We start from the raw sequence: 19,954 nt of genomic DNA, 5'->3' as shown, positions 1-19,954 counted from the left end.
ATGCATTACCTGCAGTTGCTCTCAAATGCTGCTCTGTTAGGTCATCCTCACAAACTCGGGCTCCCAAAGATGCAGTTTCTGGAGAGGAAGGACATCATAGCACTAATCAATCATCAGCTTCATTTCCACGTTTCCTCAAAAAACAATTCATCACCAGAAGTACCATTTTGAGGATTCAAGAACAGAAAAGACTTCTACATAAGAAGTACCAATAATCAATATTTATTAAGTACCTACTATGTGCCAGGCACTGCACTAACTATCATGGTGTAGACTGTTAAAACTAGAGAATCCCTGCCACCGTAATGCATACTGTTTTTCAAAGTGAGCCTGTGGAATGATTGTATGAGACTCTGTAGGCTACATAACCTTCAGCAAGAGAAATAAATATATGGTTTGAGATAAATAAGGCCACAGATGAGGCTCACTCTGATCTTTAGGTTGGGTTTAAAAAAAAATTAGCATTCCAGCTATCAGACAGGCCACAACAGCTTATAGATCTCATGTGTGGTTTTGGAAGGCGCTGGTAATATAACTGATTACAGGTTAGAGGGATATGAGTTCAAATGAAATTGTCATAATTTATCCTTTTTCTATTTTGCCAAGGGCCCAATAGGCACTAGACACATGCTGGTTTATGTAAGAGAGATCAGAGCAGAGTACCAGGAACGGGATGGAAACCTTCTAAAGAGGGGTGAGAGATCAAGGTCAAGGGTGAATGAAGTAACAAAAGCAGTCCAAGCATGAAGTCAGACTCTGAATTAGTAAATGAGGAGCTAGTCAAACCCAAATCATCCAAAAATGAAATCAGACTGGAATGAGTATCAGGCCAAGATGGGCATGCGGTAGAGAGGCAAATACTAGGACAGCACTGTCAGACTGCAAATGTCCACACTCTTTGTCTCTCCTCATAGGAAAAAGTGACCATTTTACCTAATCACCACTTAAAGCTCTTCTAAATTCAGGCCTAGCTATATGTCTTATCGAGTTTCGTTGAGTACTATGAAAATATATTCTAATAAATTACTTTTGCATCTGAAGATTAGGGAAAGTATGAAATAGTGAGTTGAAAGGTATGTATGTCACAATTAAAGACCAAATGCTGGTTAATTAACACAGCATGGAAGGATGACTATGATATTCCTGAATTATGTTTCTGTTTATATTTTTATTCCCAAAACTAATTGTTTATTTAATTAAGTCGTGCCTTGAGTTTAGGTCATTAGTACATAAAAGCTGTTTGTATTACATGAGTATTACATTTCAGTCAAGTCAGTATCATCAAATAGTTTCATGTGGTAATGATTCCGATCAAGGCTGAAGGCTTTAATTAAACAAGTAACCTTCAAAACAGGGGGTACACAAAGGCACATTTATTTAATTTACTAATTGTTCTTCCTGCTGTGAACATTACCTTTTGGTCTTTAGTTGTAACACACACACACACACACAAACAAACATACCACAAATACAGTTTTAAGAAAGAACAGCAAATGAGTGTTAAATTGTAACAAATTCTCCCCTCAAATATTTCTTCATTCTTAGGTCCTCATGCTTAATAATTTCAAACTACCCACTGAATAAGGAAACATTAATCTATTACTTTACTATAATCCCTGGGATAATTGCTAGATTATATCAAAAAGAGGAGGAGCTATTTAATTCTAAGGAAAGAACAAAAATGGTTAATAGAGAGTTAGAACCCAAGGTCCCAGTATCAGTGATTTATATTTAGTAGAAGTCTAGTTCATCTCTTTTATTTCAGAGATGAGAAAATTAAAGTTAAGTGACTTGTCCAAGGTCATACAGATAGTAAGAATCAGAACCAGATTTTAACCCAGGTTTGATGACTCTGAAATCAGTGCTCTTTCGAGTATATTACGTGATTTGGAAGATAACTAGGGAGATAGTACAGTGTAGCCAGGCAGCCAGGTGTGGCCGTGGGTAGAGTGTCAGGCCTAGAGTCAAGAAAACTCATCTATCTTGCTGAGTTCAAATCCAGCCTCAGACACTTAAAGCTGTGTGACCCTGGACAAGTACTCAACCCTGTTTGCCTCAATTTCCTTATCTGTAAAATGAGCTGGAGGTGGAAATGACAAACCAGTATCTTTGCCCACAAAACCCCAAATGGGGTCATAAAGAGTTGAACATGCCTGAACAACAATACCATAGCACCTAGCTGATCTGGATCAATTCAAATCACCAGGTAGGGTTGGACTACATTCTGGGTTACTGGAAATTGATGAGTATGATCGCTAAGGTTCATTTAATAGGTTCTAAAATATACTGGAAAAAAATGTGTGCTCCAGAACTGAAGAATGTTGTCCCAATTTTCAAAAAGAAAGAAGAAAATGAAGCTTCTTAACTATAGAGACCAGTAAGAGTGGCTTTGATTCCTGGAAAAATGCTAGAAATATCATTAAAGGCCACCTAAAAAAGGAAACATTGATCACAAATAACTTGAATGGTTTTATCAAGAATAGTTCGTGACATACTTCCTTTCCTTATTTGACTAATTCTAGTGCCTTGCCTCTATTATTTCCTGTTCATTTAGTATATAACTTGCTTTGGTATGTATGTATGTATGTATGTATGTATATGTGTGTGTGTGTGTGTGTGTGTGTGTGTGTGTGTGTGTGTGTGTAGCATGTTGTCTCCCCCATTAAATTTCAAGCTCCTTAAGGGCAGAGACTGTCTTTTGCCTCTTCTTATATACCCAGGGTTTAGCACAGTGTCTGGTACATAGTAGGCACTTAATAAATGTTTATGGGTTGATTGATCGACTGTTACTAGACATAGATCAGGAGAATATTGTAGCTGTACCTTGTATAGGGTTTAGCAAAGTACTTTACACTCTCAATATCTATCATATTATTCTTATAGACATGATATGTGGACTAGAAAGATAATGTCATTGTGTGGATTTGGTACTAATTAAATGGCAGGACCCCAAAAGTAGTCATTATTTTTTTCAAGCTCAGCTTGATCTCTAGTGGAATGGCCCAGGGCTGGACTTGTGCTGTGCTCTTTTAATCCTAGGCCTGAGACAAGGGTGTGGTGGGTGTGCCCAGTAATACTTTAATCTCCCCTTGTGGTGGAGGTTGCCAGGGGTGGGAGTTGCTTTCCCAGTTTCTGGGGACACTGGGTTTCTACAATTCATGTTGCCACTATTCTTACCTCCTTCCTCTGCTTTCTACTCATTTCCCCACAGCTGCAGTCCCCAATGGCCAGCATTTATATAGTGCTTTAAGGTTTGCAAAGCACTTAACATAGGTCAACTCATTTGATCCTCCCAACAACACTGTACAGTAGGTACTACCATGATTTTGCTCAGGGTCCTATGCTCTACCCACTGCATTGCCTAGCTAGAGGGGTGTTTTTGCTTGGTGGAGCCCAGCTTCTGTTGGAGTCATATCTGTTTTCCTTTTTACCATTCACAGAGTCTCTCTCTCTCTTTTTTTTTTAAAGCACTAAAGACTCCAGATAGTTGCACCCAGGTCAGGGAAAAAGCAAAGAGACTTTCTTCCAACTTCAATCCTGATTTTTCTCCCCATGACTCAGCCCATAAAATGTGGCCCTGGGACTTTGTTTGATATGGTCAGGGAAGGCAAATTTAAAAATTTTAAAGGATTGTCACTAGTTCTTTTATTGGTCCTTTATGGTAAAGTTCAGAGAAAGGGGAAAAGGGTCCAATTGGAAAGATTTTTTTTTTAGCCCATATGATAAGCCTAAAAAGGTTGTTATTTTAAAATAAAGGGCTGTTTATGATTAAAAGCAACCCTCTGCCAATTTTTACCCTTTACAGTAAGTTTAGAAGTTAATTAAAAATAAGTTTCATTAAGTTTTGGTTTCTTTAGTTTGATGAAAAAAAATGTCCTTTATGATTGAGTATTCAATAAACATTCACCTTAAAAAACATACCTGGGAGTGCACCCTAATTAAATGTGCTATGCACACATAAATAAAATGCACACATAAATACAGTACAATTTTCAGATGACACAAAATTAGGAGTGATACTTAAGGTGTCAGGTGATAGAATCCCAGCTCAAAAAGGGCTTGGCAGATTAGATTATTGGGACAAGTCTAACAAGATGAGATTTAATAGGGATATGTGTAAAGGCTTATATGAGTTTACAAGCTCAGAGTCACAAAAAGGCATGGATATATAGCATTTGCCTGGAGAAAAAAAATCTAAGGGTTTTCAAGGATGTGAGCTCACAGACTAAGAGTGTGACATAAAGGTCAAAAACAATTAAAAGATGCAATTTAAGATGTGTTAAGAGAGGGACAGTGTTTAGGACTAGGGAAGAGGTGAGGAGAGTGTCATTGTACTGTGCCTTATCAGACCATTTCTGAAGCATTGAGTTCACTAGTGGGCATCACATTTTAGTAAGACCATCGATAACTATAGAATGACCTGAGGAGGGCCACCAGGATGGTAAAGGGCCTTGAGGTCATTTTGTTTTCGTTGTTTGATTTCAATTGTGCCATTTCCTTCTGCAGCTCACTTTACAGATGAGGAAACTGAGGCAAACAAGGTTAAATGACTTGCCCAGGGTCACAGAGCTAATAAGTGTCTGAAGCCAAATTTGAACTCAGGTCTTCCTGACTCCAGGTCGGGCACTCTATCCACACTGTGCCACATAGTTGCCCATTCCTCTGAATTAGACTTCTACTAAAACTGGTACAGGTTGCCTTGGTAGATAGTGGCTTTCCCATTCCTCCAGATCTTTGGGCAGAAGCGGGTTAAGGTTTGTAGGGTTTGCTGTAGAAGGAGTCATTTTTCCCACATGCACATGTGTACACATTGGATGAGATAGTGTCTCAAGTCCCTTCAAACTCAAATTTTACAATTTGGCAAAATCCAGTCCATTTTTACTCACGAAGCCCACCCTACCCTGCAAAACTATCACCCCGTCCTCCACCCCCCACCCCAATATGGCAAATGCTCAATCAGCAAATCCGAGTGTGACCAATTTGAACATTGATCTTTTGACTAAGAGTGTAGTTGTTATTAAGAGTTACTTTGTCCACAATTAGTGGTGAGGGGGCAAGCAAGGGTAACTGCTTCTCAGTAATATAGTTTTTTTCAATTATTTAAACATATACTTTTAAATGCTTCTACTTAAAACATAAAAGATTTCTATTTACATCTTTTTATTTACATGTAAACATTGTTAAGGAATGACTAACTTCTTACCAGTATTTCAAATAAGGGCAAAAAATACCTTTCGTTTAATAATAATAATTAACTCTTATATAGGTCTTACTACATCCGAGGCACTGGGCTAAGTTCTTTATCATTGTCATCTCATTTGATTCCTCTCAACAAGTGTGGGAGGTAGGTGCTATTATTACCCCCATTTTACAGATGTGCAAACCAAGGCAGACAGAGATTAAGTGACTTGTCCAGGGTCACATAGCTAGTAAATGTCTGAGGCTAGATTTGAATTCAGGTCTTCTTCACTCTGCCATCTTGCTGCCCGAATTCATTCAGTCCCCATATTATGACCTAATGCAGCGGCTTCATATTAAAGTTTACATTTATTTTATGTTTATATCATTCACCTATTTGCAACACAATTATCTAAATCTTTGTTTTTCCTCACAAAGACTTGTTGATCTGATTACATAGTCATAAGAATGAAAGGACAAAGAGATGCAGAATGTACCATAGGGAATTGCAAATAGCCTCACAAGGCTTTGGGATTTTGAAATCCTGTTTTTAGCATGCCCTGACTACAGATTCATAGATCCACACAAAAATTTATTTTAAGATTACCATTATTTTATATGAATAAATTTTGCATGATTTCACTGACACTAATCTTATTGCAAAAAAAATTTTTATATTTATGTTGAAGACATTTTTAAAAAGGTGGTTTCGGGAGGAGAGGTTAGGACCTGAGATTTCATCAGTGTAGGGGAATTCCTGGGGTGCAAATGTATTTGTTACTTAGAGTCTTATGCCTTTGCCTCAGGAAAAATTAAATGATTTTCTTTCAAGGTCACATGCTGGTATATGTCAGAGGGTGAACTTGAACCCACGTCTTCCTGACTCCAATGAAAGAGTTCTTGTCTGCTACGCCAAGCTGCCTTTTTCCTTGCATTTTTGTAATTTCTCTAATCCCTCCCCATGATACATCCACCACAAAAAATCACTTTATATATCATAGAATTCTGAATACATTTCCTACCACTGAAAAAATAAAAACAAAACAGATTAATTGGAAAGGTCCCAAGAGGATTTGAACACATTCCTGGGAATTCTGAAATGTCTGTTAATCCCTAAGAAGTAGAGGGAAAGGTCTGTGGTTCCATCTCCAAGCTAACATTGACTGTTTTTCCTTATGTGGGTCACAATTCTCATAAATCTAACAATGGAGAAACACAATGCAAAGTTTTAAGAAGATTTGTCCTTTTGCCCACATTTAGATAGAAAGTTCTAATTTTAACAGTATTTGAGGGGTCTCTTGAGATTTTTCTGGGCACATAATGATGTTTGACTAGGAAAGGAAATAGCAAAGCTATGCCTCAAGGAAGGACACAGGGCAGCCATAGTGGCCCTTGGAAGAATTGATAGCCAAATAATATCAAAAGATCTTGATTGATATATGCCAAGTTTTTTTAAATTTTTATTTATGCAATAAGCATTTCCATAATATAGAAGAATAAAAAAAACTGATTGCACATGAAACAGCAACTCTATTATGTGCAACTTGCTATTCCTTTTAAATATATAATAAAGTTATCATGGAACTTTCTTTTTTTTTTCCCTTACTATCTCTTGATTTCTTCTCAGAGTACATTGATAATCTATTTAATTTTGACACTCATTTGTACATTGCATGAGTTTAAAGAGGTTGGAAATTCCTGTTTTAGAGTACTGAAAATGTATACTAAGGATTCAATTACATCTTAGGGTTCAAGAACAGTGGTTGATAAAAGAATAGCTACATGAGTGCATGAAAAAGCATTTATTCAGTGCTTACTATGTGCAAAGCATTGTGCTAAGTGTTGGGGTCACAAATGGAAAAGCAAGACAGTCCTGGCTCTCAAGGAGTCATGTTCTAATGAGAGAGACCACACTTACAATAGGAGGTTTCAGCTGCAAGTCAGATAGAAAGGCCCGGTGGTCCTTAGGGCCTAGTGGCAAAGCAAATGGTAGCACATCTTTGATATTATGTCTGTTAATAAAAACACACCTAACGGACCCTTTGACAGTGCCAAGGATTTTGGTGGTGAGAAAGGGGAGGAAGCAAGAATATAGATAGGTAAGGGAAAAGATGGGCAGCTGGGGGCACAGTGGCTAGAGTTCCTAGCTGGAGTTGGGAAGACTCATTTTCCTGAGTTCAAATTTGGCGTCAGACGCTTACTAGCTGTGACCCTGGGAAAGTCATTTAACTCCATTTGACTCTGTTTCCTCATTTGTAAAATGAGCTGAAGAAGGAAATGGCAAACCACTCACTGTGATATCTTTGCCAAGAAAACCCCTAAATGGGGTCCTGAAGGGTCAGATATAACTGAAAATGAATGAATAACAGCAAGAAAAACATGATGTGGAATTCGAAATCAGAGGATGCAGATCAAGTCCCAGACTTACTTCTAATGTCAGGCAAAGCTCTCTGAGTCTCAGGCTCCTCTTCTGAGAAGTGGAGACAGCAATATGTACTCTACTGAACTCACAGACTTGTGACACTTAACTGAAACAACATGGAAAAGCACTGCAAAATCTTTTTGTTGTTATTCAGTCATTTTTGATCCTTTGTGACCCCATTTAGGGTATTCTTGGCAAAGATACTGGAGTGGTTTGCCATTTCCTTCTCCAGCTCATTTTACAGATGAGGAAACTGAGGCAAACAGACTCAAGTGACTTGCCCAGGGTCACACAGCTAGTAAGTGTCTGAGGCCAGATTTGAACTCCAGAAAATAAGTCTTCCTAACTTTAGGCCTTGCACTCTATCCGTTGTGCCATCAAGTTGCTATAAAGTATAAATTAAAATAATATTACATCATGATTGGAGGAAATTACTTAAGATTTTATTTTTTTTCTCCTGGTCTGACAAAATTTTTTTTCAGGTTCTATGTGTATGTTATGATAGAATAACAGCTTTTTAAGTCACAAGCGATATAAAAAAGACAAAGACAAAAAAATAGTCATTGAACTTCCCAAAACACGTTACATATCATCTTGATGATTATTCATAGTCAGGTGGACAGTACATTGCAAACTAGACTATAATTCCATCAACTATGGAACACTGACTCAGACTAATGGTTTCAGAAAGGCAAGGTATTTAGTCTCCTGCCTTATTCTTCCTTTAAAATTGTAGCTATAAGGGGCAGCTAGGTGGCACAGTGAGCGGCACGCTGGCCCTGGGGTCAGGAGGACCTGAGTTCAAATGCGGCCTCAGACACTTGACACATGTACTAGCTGTGCGACCTTGGGCAAGTCACTTAACCCCGATTGTCCTGCCAAAAAACCAAAACCAAAACAAAGCAAAATTGTAGCTATAGATCTAAAAATTGGAAGAAAGTCACTTTTGAATAATCATATATTAATTAGTCTAAGCTATACATACAATGGGGTAATACATACATTTGGGGGAATGTAATCTCCCCCAAATAACAGGTTCTGGTATTGTACTTTAGTACAAGGTACTTCTTGATAGGAGAATCATGAATTGAATTTCCATGAAATTCATTTGTCACGTGGCAGGTTACTCTCTTCTTCATCCACAATACTTTAACACTTGACCCTTTTAAATTAATGACACGTAAAACACTGAAATTACCTTAGTTTATCCTATATTTTGATCCATTCTGTAGTTTCGTTAAAGGAGTGTAGGAGATCCTATTCTGCTGGGTAATGACAACGAGTGTAGTGGTACCAAGAAATGTTAAAAAAAAAAACAACTAGAAGGAGGTATCCAGTGTTTATGGGAGGACAAGGACAAGATGCGGCTGAATTGTGTCTGCCTCATTGATGAAAGCATCCCAGATTGACTGACACCTCTGAAGTCACTCCCCATTTGTACCTCATTTCTAAGATCACAATACCTCCTTTTCTGTAAGTGTAAGCTTCTTTTTGCTTATCTTTTTACTTAATTGGTCAATATTCTATTAATAATCTGGTTCCCATTTCCACCTCAACAGGTTGGTTAAAATGGCAAAAATGAAATAAATCCGATATCTGAAACTTACAGCAATCTCTAACTTTTAAAAAACTGGCAACATTCTGGCAGCCTTCATGACTCCTTCTCCTACTTTTGCAGACTGACACCCTGTCACACTTGCCCTCTAATTCATACATGTAATCAATTCTCTTCCCTGTACCCCCTCCTCTGAAGTGTCAGAATTTCCATACTTCTAAGAGTACCTGTGGGTTCATAAGGGGAGGAAGGAAAGAACCTGTGAAAAATAAGACCACTTTAGGGAGCTGTCCCCTAGGGGGATTCTCTTGGGTAGGTCCAACTTAATGCTATCCCAGGCCCAAAATATCTCCTCCTACATTTCCAGAAGGTATTCACCTCATTTTGTTGCAGAGGCTAAAATTTTAGAAATTAAAAATTACTTTGTGTTAATAAACATCCTCTAAAATGTGAATATTCTGGGTTTTTAAGGTGAATTCCAGATTGCTTTCCTCCTGATGACTAGTTGAAATGAGCTCTATCCAGAGAGTTAGAATTCTAATTGGGGGTTGAGTGAGATAGCCAAAGAGAATTTTGGTTCAGTGAATATACTTGGGATGAAGGGACAGAAAAGTCTATCTTGCCTTACTCCTTCCTGCAGAGGGGATGCTATACTATGGGCCTGGCTTTTTTTTCCCTCATGTAAAATAAAATTTATCATCTCTCCCTCCTATTGTTCCTTCCCAGTTAAACAATATTTAAAAAAAAAAACAACCACAGCAAACATACATAGTCTAGAAAAAGAAATTCCCATACTGGGCATGTCCAAAAATAAATGTTCATTCTGGATGTCAAATCTATGTTTAATTAAATCTCTCTCTCTCTCTCTCTCTCTCTCTCTCTCTCTCTCTCTCTCTCTCTCTGTCTGTCTCCTTGTCCAGGGTCATACAGCTAGTAAGTGTCTGAGGCCAGATCTGAACTCAGGTCCCCTTGACTTCAGGGCAGGTGCTCTATCCACTGCACCACCTAGTTGCCCATCCTTTTCTCTTTAGCCTTTTTTTATTCCTCTTGGCTGACCTGTCCACTTCCGCAACTTCAAGTGTTATCCTATGGAGATAACCTCCCAATTCATATTTTTTTAGATCTGGCCTTTCCCTTGAACTTCAGAACCACATTTCCAATTGCCTGTTGGACAGCTCAGCCTGAATTTTCAGGTTATCAGATTACTGAACTTATCATTTCTTTCCCAAAGCTAGCCTTTCCTTTTAAAATCTCCATTTTGTTTTGCTAGCTCCACCATTCATCTTAGATGAAAGTCTCTGCAAAACATAGCACTTGGAGAAAATTGAGCATTAAGGAACTGGTTATTCAGAAACATCATCAGGAGGTCCTAGTGTACCCAAGGGTACCTGACTATAAAGCTCTTGGAAAGTTTTGGGACAAAAATCTTTCTGTCTGATGTAATTCAAGAAATTAATCTTTTCCGAGAAGTCTTTATGTATGGTACTCATATGTATAAACACAGAGCAACCTGTACTTTATTGCTTCTACTATTAGGCCCAGTGGTTCTAAGGTTCAACAAGGGGTTTGGATTCTGTATCTGCCCACTGAAGAATAAAATGCTTCACTTCTCATGGATCAGACTCGTGTTCCCACATAACCTCTCCAGTTAAGGTTATCTTCTTTCCTCACCTTTATCACCATTCCTCTCACCCCTGCCCTGTACAGCCATACATTTTATTGTTGAGTGCTATCAATTTTAACTCTGCAATCTTCCTTGAATCTATTCCTTCCAACCCCTAGCTAAAACCTTCATTTCTTGTTACCTAGACTAATGAAAACATCTTTTAAAACTGCTCTCCTTGACTGACTCTTATCCACCTTACGCATTGCGAGCAGAGCAGTCTTCCAAATGCAGAAATGATAGCATTACTCTGCTGCTTGGGAACCTTTAATGTCTTTCTATTACCAACTGATCTCCAGGTTATGGTTGCTTAAAAGACTATGTTTTTCCTTTTTTTAAAAATTAATTTATTTAACATATTTAGTTTTCAGCATTGATTTTCACAAGAGTTTGAATTACAAATTTTCTCCCCATTTCTACCCCCCCCCACTCCAAGATGGTGCATATTCTGGTTGCCCTGTTCCCCAGTCAGCCCTCCCCTCTGTCACCCCACTCCCCTCCCATCCCCTTTTCCCTACCTTTCTTGTAGGGCAAGATAAATTTCTACGCCCCATTGCCTGTGTATATTATTTTCTAGTTGCATGCAAAAACTTTTTTTTTTGTTTTTGAACATCTGTTTTTAAAACTTTGAGTTCCAAATTCTCTCCCCTCTTCCCTTCCCACCCACCCTCCCTAAGAAGTCAAGCAACTCAACATAGGCCACATGTGTATCATTATGTATAACCCTTCCACAATACTCATGTTGTGAAAGACTATCTATATTTTGCTCCTTCCCAACCCATCCCTATTTAATGAATTTTCTCCCTTGACCCTGTCCCCTTTCGAAAGTGTTTGTTTTTGACTACCTCCACCCCCATCAGCCCTCCCCTCCATCATCCCGCCTACCTTTTTTTTCTATCTTCTTCCCTCTTCTTTCCTGTGGGGTAAGATTCCCAATTGGGTATGTATGGTATTCCCTCCTTAGGCCAAATCTGATGAGAGCAAGGTTCACTCATTCCCCCCCTCACCCGCCCTCTCCCCTCCTCCCACAGAACTGCTTCCTCTTGCCACCTTTATGCGAGATAATCCACCCCATTCTATCTCTCCTTCCTCCTTCTCTCAGTATGTTCCTCTCTCATCCCTTAATTTGATTTTATTTCTTTTAGATATCTTCCCTTCATCTTCAACTCACCCTGGGTCCTCTCTCTCTCTCTCTCTCTCTCTCTCTCTCTCTATCTATATACACATAGATATGTACATACATACACATTCACCCATATATATACATAAACATATATGTATGCATATTCCCTTCAGCTACCCTAATACTGAGGTCTCATGAATCATACTTGAAAAATATGGAACGCTTCACGAATTTGCGTGTCATCCTTGTGCAGGGGCCATGCTAATCTTCTCTGTATTGTTCCAATTTTAGTATATGTGCTGCCAAAGTGAGCACTTAAAAGACTATTTTAAAGAGAACTTATACAAGGCAAGCAGTCACATGGTGGTCAGAAGAAGTGATATAAGGACACTCTCAAGGTCTCTCTGAAGAACTTTGGAATAGTTTGGGTGACATGGGAGATGTTGGCACAGGACTGCTCAACATGGAGTACCCACATCAAAGACAGCGCTATGCTCTATGAGCAAAGAAGAATTGAAGAAGCTCAAAAGAAATGTGAGATGTGCAAATTTAGAGTATCCACCCCAAATGTTCACATGGACTATTTATGCCTGACCTGTGGTAGAGCATTCTAAGCTCATATTGATCTGATCAGCCACAACTGGACAAACTCTAACTTGACTCTAACATAGTATTGTCATTTTAGTCCTCTTTGAGAGTGGAAAACAGCCAACCAAACCAAACTGCTCACTGATACATCATGCTCTCCCTGCCCTTTCATATTTCAATTTTATACCATTTCCTATTCCTTAAATTCTCTTATCCTCCTCCCCTTTATTCCCATCCTTTAAGGCCTAACTCAAATGCCTCTTCTTCCAGGAAGTCTTCACCCTGAAGCAAACAGTCCTTCTGAATTATTATGACATTTTGCTTGTAATTCTTTTAATACAGATTACTTTGTAGATTAGTTGTCTTATCTCCCCAACTTGATTGAAAACCCCTTGAGGTCAGGGACTCGGAGGTATACATTTTTTTTTATCTTCCACAAAGCCTAGCAAGGTAACTTAACATAGTAGGCATTCAATAAATGATTGTTGCATTATTGCATGTATACATGAATGCACGCATGCATGAATGAACAAATGAACAAATTATCCTGCCACAAATAAGTATTCAATTTCTATTCCTATTGTCATTTATGGTACTACAATGCAATAGTAGCTTGGAATGGCCTATTTAACCCCTAGTTGTCGGCTGGGACTACTAATGACAACTCATATTTCTCAACTAAGTTTTTAGACAACACAAATCCTTTTAAAATTTCATTTTGTTTAAATATTCCCCTTACAGAAATTTTGCCTTACATGCACACGCTTCTGGTACATTTCTTGGTTATAGGTTTTGTCTCTGCTTTGAAACAAAAGGGCCAAATCTGGACTCTAATCCTGATTTCAGTATAGTGCTGATTTAAATAAAGATACGACATTGTTCAATTTTGAAACCATCTATAGTTTCGGTGACCAACATGCTGCCCAAATACCAGGTGCAAAGTACTTGTAGACCTCTTCGCATTCTTTGGTTAACATTGACAATCAAAGATTTTCATTTGTTGGCACATTTTGTGGTCTCCTCCAGGTTACTCATAAATATATAACACACCACTGGTCCCACACACTGATCCCTGCTCTATCCACTATTAACCTTTTTTCATGCTGAGAACTGGCCATTTATTTCTACCCTCTGCTTCCTATCTCATAACTAGTTTTTAATCCATGACAGACCCTTACTTTCCACCCCATGGTTACCAAGTTTTCTTAATAGCCTCTTATGGAGGCTTTGTAAAAGGCCTTTTGAAATTATAAATAAAGGCTATCCACTGGTGCTTCTTTATCCACTGTTTCCTTAACTCTTTCAAAGATTTCTTATGGAGGCATGATTTACCATCAGTGAAGTCACATTGGTTTGTCTCAATCAGGTATATCTTTTGGCACTAAAATCTTAAGTCAGCTTCATTGAATTGTTTTTGTGTGATATGTCGCATCTGTTTTTAACTCACGGGGTTGGGGTCATCTTTAAGGCCTTCTGTAATGACAGGTAGACTCTACTGTGACTTTTAAAAGTACTACTTTTAAATGACTACAGTCATTACAGAGCTGAATCACACAACTACTTTTCTTTTTAACTTCAGCAGATATATTGAATGATCTTGTGGTTGCCAAAGTTTCAAGGCAATTATATTCAATGACTAGGTTCTTTTTTCCTTCTTTCCTTTTTCTCCTTCCTTCCTTCCTTCCTTCCTTTCTTTCTCATAATTTATCTTTTGTGAAGTCACATTGATTCCTTCTAATGATTTCTTTCCTTTTCTTCTTTCATCTTTATTTGTGAAATTGTTTATTTTTTCTTTTGTTCCCAAGACCTAGAGGAAACAACCTCTTTAATGAGTCAAAATAAATTGTTTAACTATGCGTCTATTTCCTGAACTCAGCAATACATGGGGTGAAGGACAAGGAGAAAATAAATCTCTCTGCCATCTTTTTAAAATTATTTCCTTTAGACACACCTACCCAGCCATTAGCAGCTGATGTAGAAAGGAAGTAATATTAGGTGAAATGCTGGTAGGTGCTGCTGTAGATTTGGATGTAAATCCCACTAACAGATGTACCCTAGATAAATCCTGGGGGAGGCTACACTCTCAATTTTTACTATGTACTTGAGGTGACCCGTGGACCCAGATTCTCTCTGTAGTGGTTCCTAAGTGGGTGATCTTCTTGGTGTAAAAAAATTATGCTAGTGACCTACTCACTTCTTTTAGTCATGGTTGACTTGTCCTAGTGCATCTACTAGAGCCTACTTGTCAGGATAGGAGAGTGGCTTGGCTGGCCTGGGGCATTAATCATCATTGCCCAGATTTATCAGTGGTGACGACATGCAATCACAGACCCACACGTATAACCCAAGTGGTACAGACACCACATCTGCTCCTGGCTACTGCTTCCACAGGATTTGTGATCAGTGGCACAAACACCCGTGGAAATAAAAGGGAGAATATTTAGGAACCCCAAGTGACTACAACTGTTATACTCCCTTGAGTGCTGCTACCTGGCTCTTGCTCTTTATGTCATCGGTATACATCATATGTGTATGTGTGTGTGCGTGCATGTGTGTGTGTATGTGTGTGTGTGTGTGTGTGTGTGTGTGTGTGTGTGTGTGTGTGTGTGTGAAAACTGAATAATGTAAAGCTGTGGAAAGATGGCAATATTCTATGTCTTCGGATTTGGGTTCAGATTCCAGCTTGGCCACTTAACTATCTTCCTTAACTTCTCCGTACCTCAGTTTCACCATCTACAAAATGAAGTAGGTAGATTCTCTGACCTCTAAGTTTCTTTCCAGCTCTAATTCTATGATCCTATTCTTCCATCTTCGGAACGGAAAACAGGCGAGTGAAATTCTCAGTACTGTTCCCTTTCCATCTTGACAATTCAATTCGGCTATTTTGTTTTCCCTACCATATATAATAATAAAGGTCAAAGCTCTTTGTTGCCGGTCCACATTTTGTACCTGTGCTGGCTGACTATGAGAATCTATTTACAAGTTAGAAGCAGGGCTGTGCTCTATGGCTGGGGAGCTAGACTGCACACCATGGGGTAGATGCAACCTGTCTAATGACTTCATTAACATATTTCTCTAACCAACCAAACAAGACAATCCCAGAAAAAGGTCTGAGTAGCTGAAGAGAATGTCCTCAGTAAGACTTAAAGATTTCTACAGATTCTCCTATTGACCATTTTACATGCTAGTGGCCTAAGGAGCTCAGAGTTTCTCATTTTAAAATTAATTTTAGGGGCAGCTAGGTGGTGCAGTGAATAGAGCACTGGCTCTGGAGTCAGGAAGACCTGAGCTCAAATCTAGCCTCAGACACTTGATATTTTACTAGCTGTGTGACCTTGGGCAAGTCACTTAACCCCAATTGCCCTGCCTTCCCCCCTTAAAAAAATAAATAAAAAATTTTAAAAAATTAATTTTAAGTCATTCTAATAATAAAGTTTTGGAGAGATAGTTTTAGTTATCTTCCATAATGTTTATAGTTGTGGGGGGAGGGTAGGAGCATGTGCATAGAGGTAGGGGAATAATATACATTTTTCCAAATACGAAGAAGTCTAATGAAGCCATCTGCCTCTGCTTACGGGGAATGTAAATTTTGTAGAGGAAATAGTAACAAGAGGAAAGGCATCCTTCTCCCCATTTTATGTTTGTGTGTTTGTTTTTGTTTTGAGGTTGGATTTGGCAGTCTCCCTCATCTTGGAAGGGCAGTGGCCACTCAGGAGCCTAATCCTAGTGCTGATTGGCATGGAAATTTTGACCTCTTTTCCCCACCTGGATAAATTTATTCCTCTTTAGGCTGCCTGATGGCCCTCTCCTAGGGACTGACCAAATTGGTGCCAAACAGTGCTGACATCCCACCCACTTCAGCTTCCCTGAATAGTCGGGATTACCTGGGTCACCATGCCCAGATAGCTCAACTATACTCTTGGCAAACTACAGAGTTAGTGGTTTCCTGGCTAAAAGGTGTGACTCAAGCTGATATTTTTAATATTTGTTTCCTTTAGACACAGCTAAGATTATATGTAAGTTTAATATAAGAAATTTCCCTTAATTTCTGGGGAGTGGAAAGAATTCTGGATTTAGTGTCAGAAACACTTGGGCTCAAAAAGCATTTCTGACATTTATCTGTTTTACGACCATGGACAAGCCTCTTAGGTTTTTAGTTTGTAAAATTGGGCTACTGACACCTGTAGTACCAACCTCATAGGGTTATTGTGAGGCTCAAATGAGATAACATACTGGTCGTCCCAAAAGTGCTAAGGCAGTTTTAAACTTTAATAGCTTAAAGCTATATAAGATTTAATAGTTTACATAGGTTTTTAAACTTTAATACTTTAAAGCTATTTAAGCTTTATAGCTTAAAATTGCACTACCACTTTTGGGACACCGTATTTAAGCTTTAATAGCTTAAAACGGCACTAAAACTTTCAGAACACTCAACATTGAAGGGGCTTCTTTTTGCAAACTTTAAAGTGCTATATAATGTATCATTATCATTAGTGTTATTAAATTACAATATCAATAAGCAGTATTTTCCTCATAGTTACTTAAACATTTATTAATTTTTTGGCTTTGGATTAAATATTTGTTTAATGAATGCATAGTTTTAATTTTTATAATTTACTCTCTTTTGTTTTGAAAAAAATTTCTCAGTGGGTCCTGCTGTTCAATTATCTGCAATAGGTAGTCATACTTTGAAATTCCTATTATGGAAACAGCACTGGCATTTGGAATGATTTCCTTTTGATGATGCTAAATTAGATGATATAATCAGTATTACTCAGTGGGACTAATTCAATTCTTGTACCAATGCCTATGAGCTAATAAGAAATTCACTAAATCAATAAGTGTCTCCAAGCAAGTTGTTCCAAAAGGCACATTTTTACACCATTAGAAAAATAAATATATGAGTCCTTACCTAGGATAACATCTTTAGTCAGGTATAATTGGATAGCTAAAATCCTATTTGTTATCACTTTTCTTTTTATTTGATCTATGTCACATTTTTGACAAATATCCCATACCATAATATATGAAATTTTTTTTGGTGGATAAAGAAATCAAGAATATAAACTAATTAAGCCAAGATTAGAACATGGCTCCTGACTCTGGTGTTCAGTGATCAGTCATTAAGTATCCTTCTCCAGTGAAATGACATTGTGATTTACCAAAAGGCAGATATATATTAAAATTCACTTGCTAATGAAGAAATAATAATAACAAATAAAATAATTTATTATAATTTTCCAAAAAGACAGTTAACTTTCTGGCCTATCTTTTGTTTTTCTAAGGAAGAATATGATTTACAGAGATTTGATTCAAATTTTTTCCATCTATTGAAACTAAAAAAAGTATAGAGATACAAGTATCAGATCAAAATGGTTGTATGCAGGTACTTTTTGGGAAAAGGCAAAATGTAAAATTTGAAGAATGAAATTTGCTAGTAATTAGAGGAGAACTGGTCTTATCTAGTCAGCAATGAAGAAGGAAGAAGGCACCTTCTCCTCATGTTCCTCATTGTGAAATGAGAAAATGCAAAAGCGCTTTCAAACTTATTACAAAAAAGAGAATCTTCCAAGATTCTCTCAAAGTCTTTATAGAATTAAGAATCAGAATGGGCTCACTTAATGAGTTTCAATAAACAGATAATTTGGATCAGTAAGGCAGCTAAAGATCAGATCTTTCTAGATCTGTCAATTTTTACTTCAATAAAGTGTTCCATTTTGTATGTGTAACAATCATATTTACAACTCATGGCAAAATTTTCCATTACTGCTTCATCCTATTTGAGAAGTGGGGTTTCTCTATGAGAACAGAACTTCAATGAAGTCCTGCAGCATGAAAGATACTTTACTTCTATCTCATGGGGAAACAGATTATTTTTCTTGATATTTCTTTCAGTTATTGAGTTACTGCATGGTGAACTGGATGTTTCAATAAAGCTATAATTATAATCCAATAGACCTTTCTTCCCTTCTACAAAATGAGGAGTGGGGAGAAAGTTTAATCTGATTTTCCTCTCTCAGAAGCGCTCCTCTGATAGAATATGGAAAGTCTTTAAGAATGACCTTTTGCTTTTTTTCATGTCTTAACTCTATACTTTCTATGATATTCAGACAGAAATTACCAGTCTCTATTAATTCATGTTCTCCAGTTTCAGTCTACATTTATTTAGTTTTTGACCTTTCTTTCCATAGGGAATACTAATAATAAACATTTTTACTATCATGGTTTTTAAAAAATATATTACTGTTACTATACTGTAATTTGTAATTATTATATTGTTGAAATAGTTGAAAGCTATATTCAGTTGTTCCTCTAACACTGCCATTGCTTTGAATATTGCTAAATGATATGTAAGACATCTTCTTTAACTGTTAGGGTACTTATTTTTTAAGGTTATGGAGTTTTCCATAGTACCTAAAATACTTCAGTTTCTTTTTAAATATTATATATTAAATCCTTTAATTCTGCAATTCTTTTTATTTTTCTAATGTCAATTTCAACAGGTATTTGGGTTATGTAGTCACCTTCAGATAAACAAAACAAAAAATAAATCCAAACTTATTTCATAGGTTGAGAGCTCACATTCACAAGTTGTTGTAAAACCTGATAGCTTTCATTATACTACATGATTATATCTCTGGTATACAACTCTGTTCCCCTCCTTTAGCTAATTAATATCACTTCTTCTATTTTCTTAATTATACTCATACTTGATGAATTTTTAATTCTGATTAAATAAAGTTGAAACAGTAAATCAATTGATGACTATGACCCTTTACACTATATTTTAGTATTTTGTTCATATGCTATTTTGATTTTACTTTTCATATTTTATTCTTGTGAATGCTTTATAAACTACAACATCTCAAGAATGGTCCTTGTTTCTTTCTTCAATATGTTTTGTGATTTTATTTTTCCATTCTAAGCACATTTTCAGGCATCCTGTAATTTACATAAAGGTAGGATATGTGCAGAGTAGCAAAGTATGTTTTTCTTCAAGCACCCAGGGTTAAATTCATTTGGGGATTTTGAGCTCACCAGGCTCACACTGCTCATGGACAAAGGCTAACAAAAACGGTTGGATTCTAAAGGGTGCAATGGTGGTTCAACTTCACTTCAGGCTTTGATTATGTTTAAACTGTATTACCACACCCATTCAATTACAGGATGTCCATGTCGTCCAAACAAACTCTTCATCTTAATACTGCATTAGAGCAATATTTTGCATTCTTCATTAAAATGGAATTTACCTCAAAAACACTGATTTTCTATCTGGCTTCTCAGTATAAAAACTTACTCCTTAAAAATCAACCAACTACAGCTAGTATTAAGTACCACAGCATCATAGACTCTTATAGTTGGAAGTGACTTTAGAGGCCATCTATGAGTTGGGTTACCCAGTTGTACCCAACCAAGCATTCTTCC

The 19,954-nt window shown here is 37.4% G+C and overlaps 1 protein-coding gene and 1 non-coding gene across 2 annotated transcripts in view; both read right to left on the bottom strand.

Moving 5' to 3' along the window:
* Positions 1-19,954, bottom strand: part of ZFHX4 (zinc finger homeobox 4) — a 228,444-nt gene that overhangs the window by 32,332 nt on the left and 176,158 nt on the right. Inside the window, exon 5 of the mRNA XM_036744205.1 lies at positions 10-78. Within this exon, the coding sequence (XP_036600100.1) occupies positions 10-78 (69 nt within the window). The remainder of the gene's footprint in view (positions 1-9; positions 79-19,954) is intronic.
* On the bottom strand, positions 12,150-12,256 carry LOC118835144. The gene has a single exon (XR_005009478.1). It is a non-coding gene; the product is annotated as a U6 spliceosomal RNA (small nuclear RNA).

This window comes from Trichosurus vulpecula, chromosome 1, assembly GCF_011100635.1.
Source record: "Trichosurus vulpecula isolate mTriVul1 chromosome 1, mTriVul1.pri, whole genome shotgun sequence".
Lineage (NCBI taxonomy): Eukaryota > Metazoa > Chordata > Mammalia > Diprotodontia > Phalangeridae > Trichosurus > Trichosurus vulpecula.
Note: the sequence above shows the minus strand (reverse complement) of the source record. Positions and strands in the feature narration are given on the sequence as shown.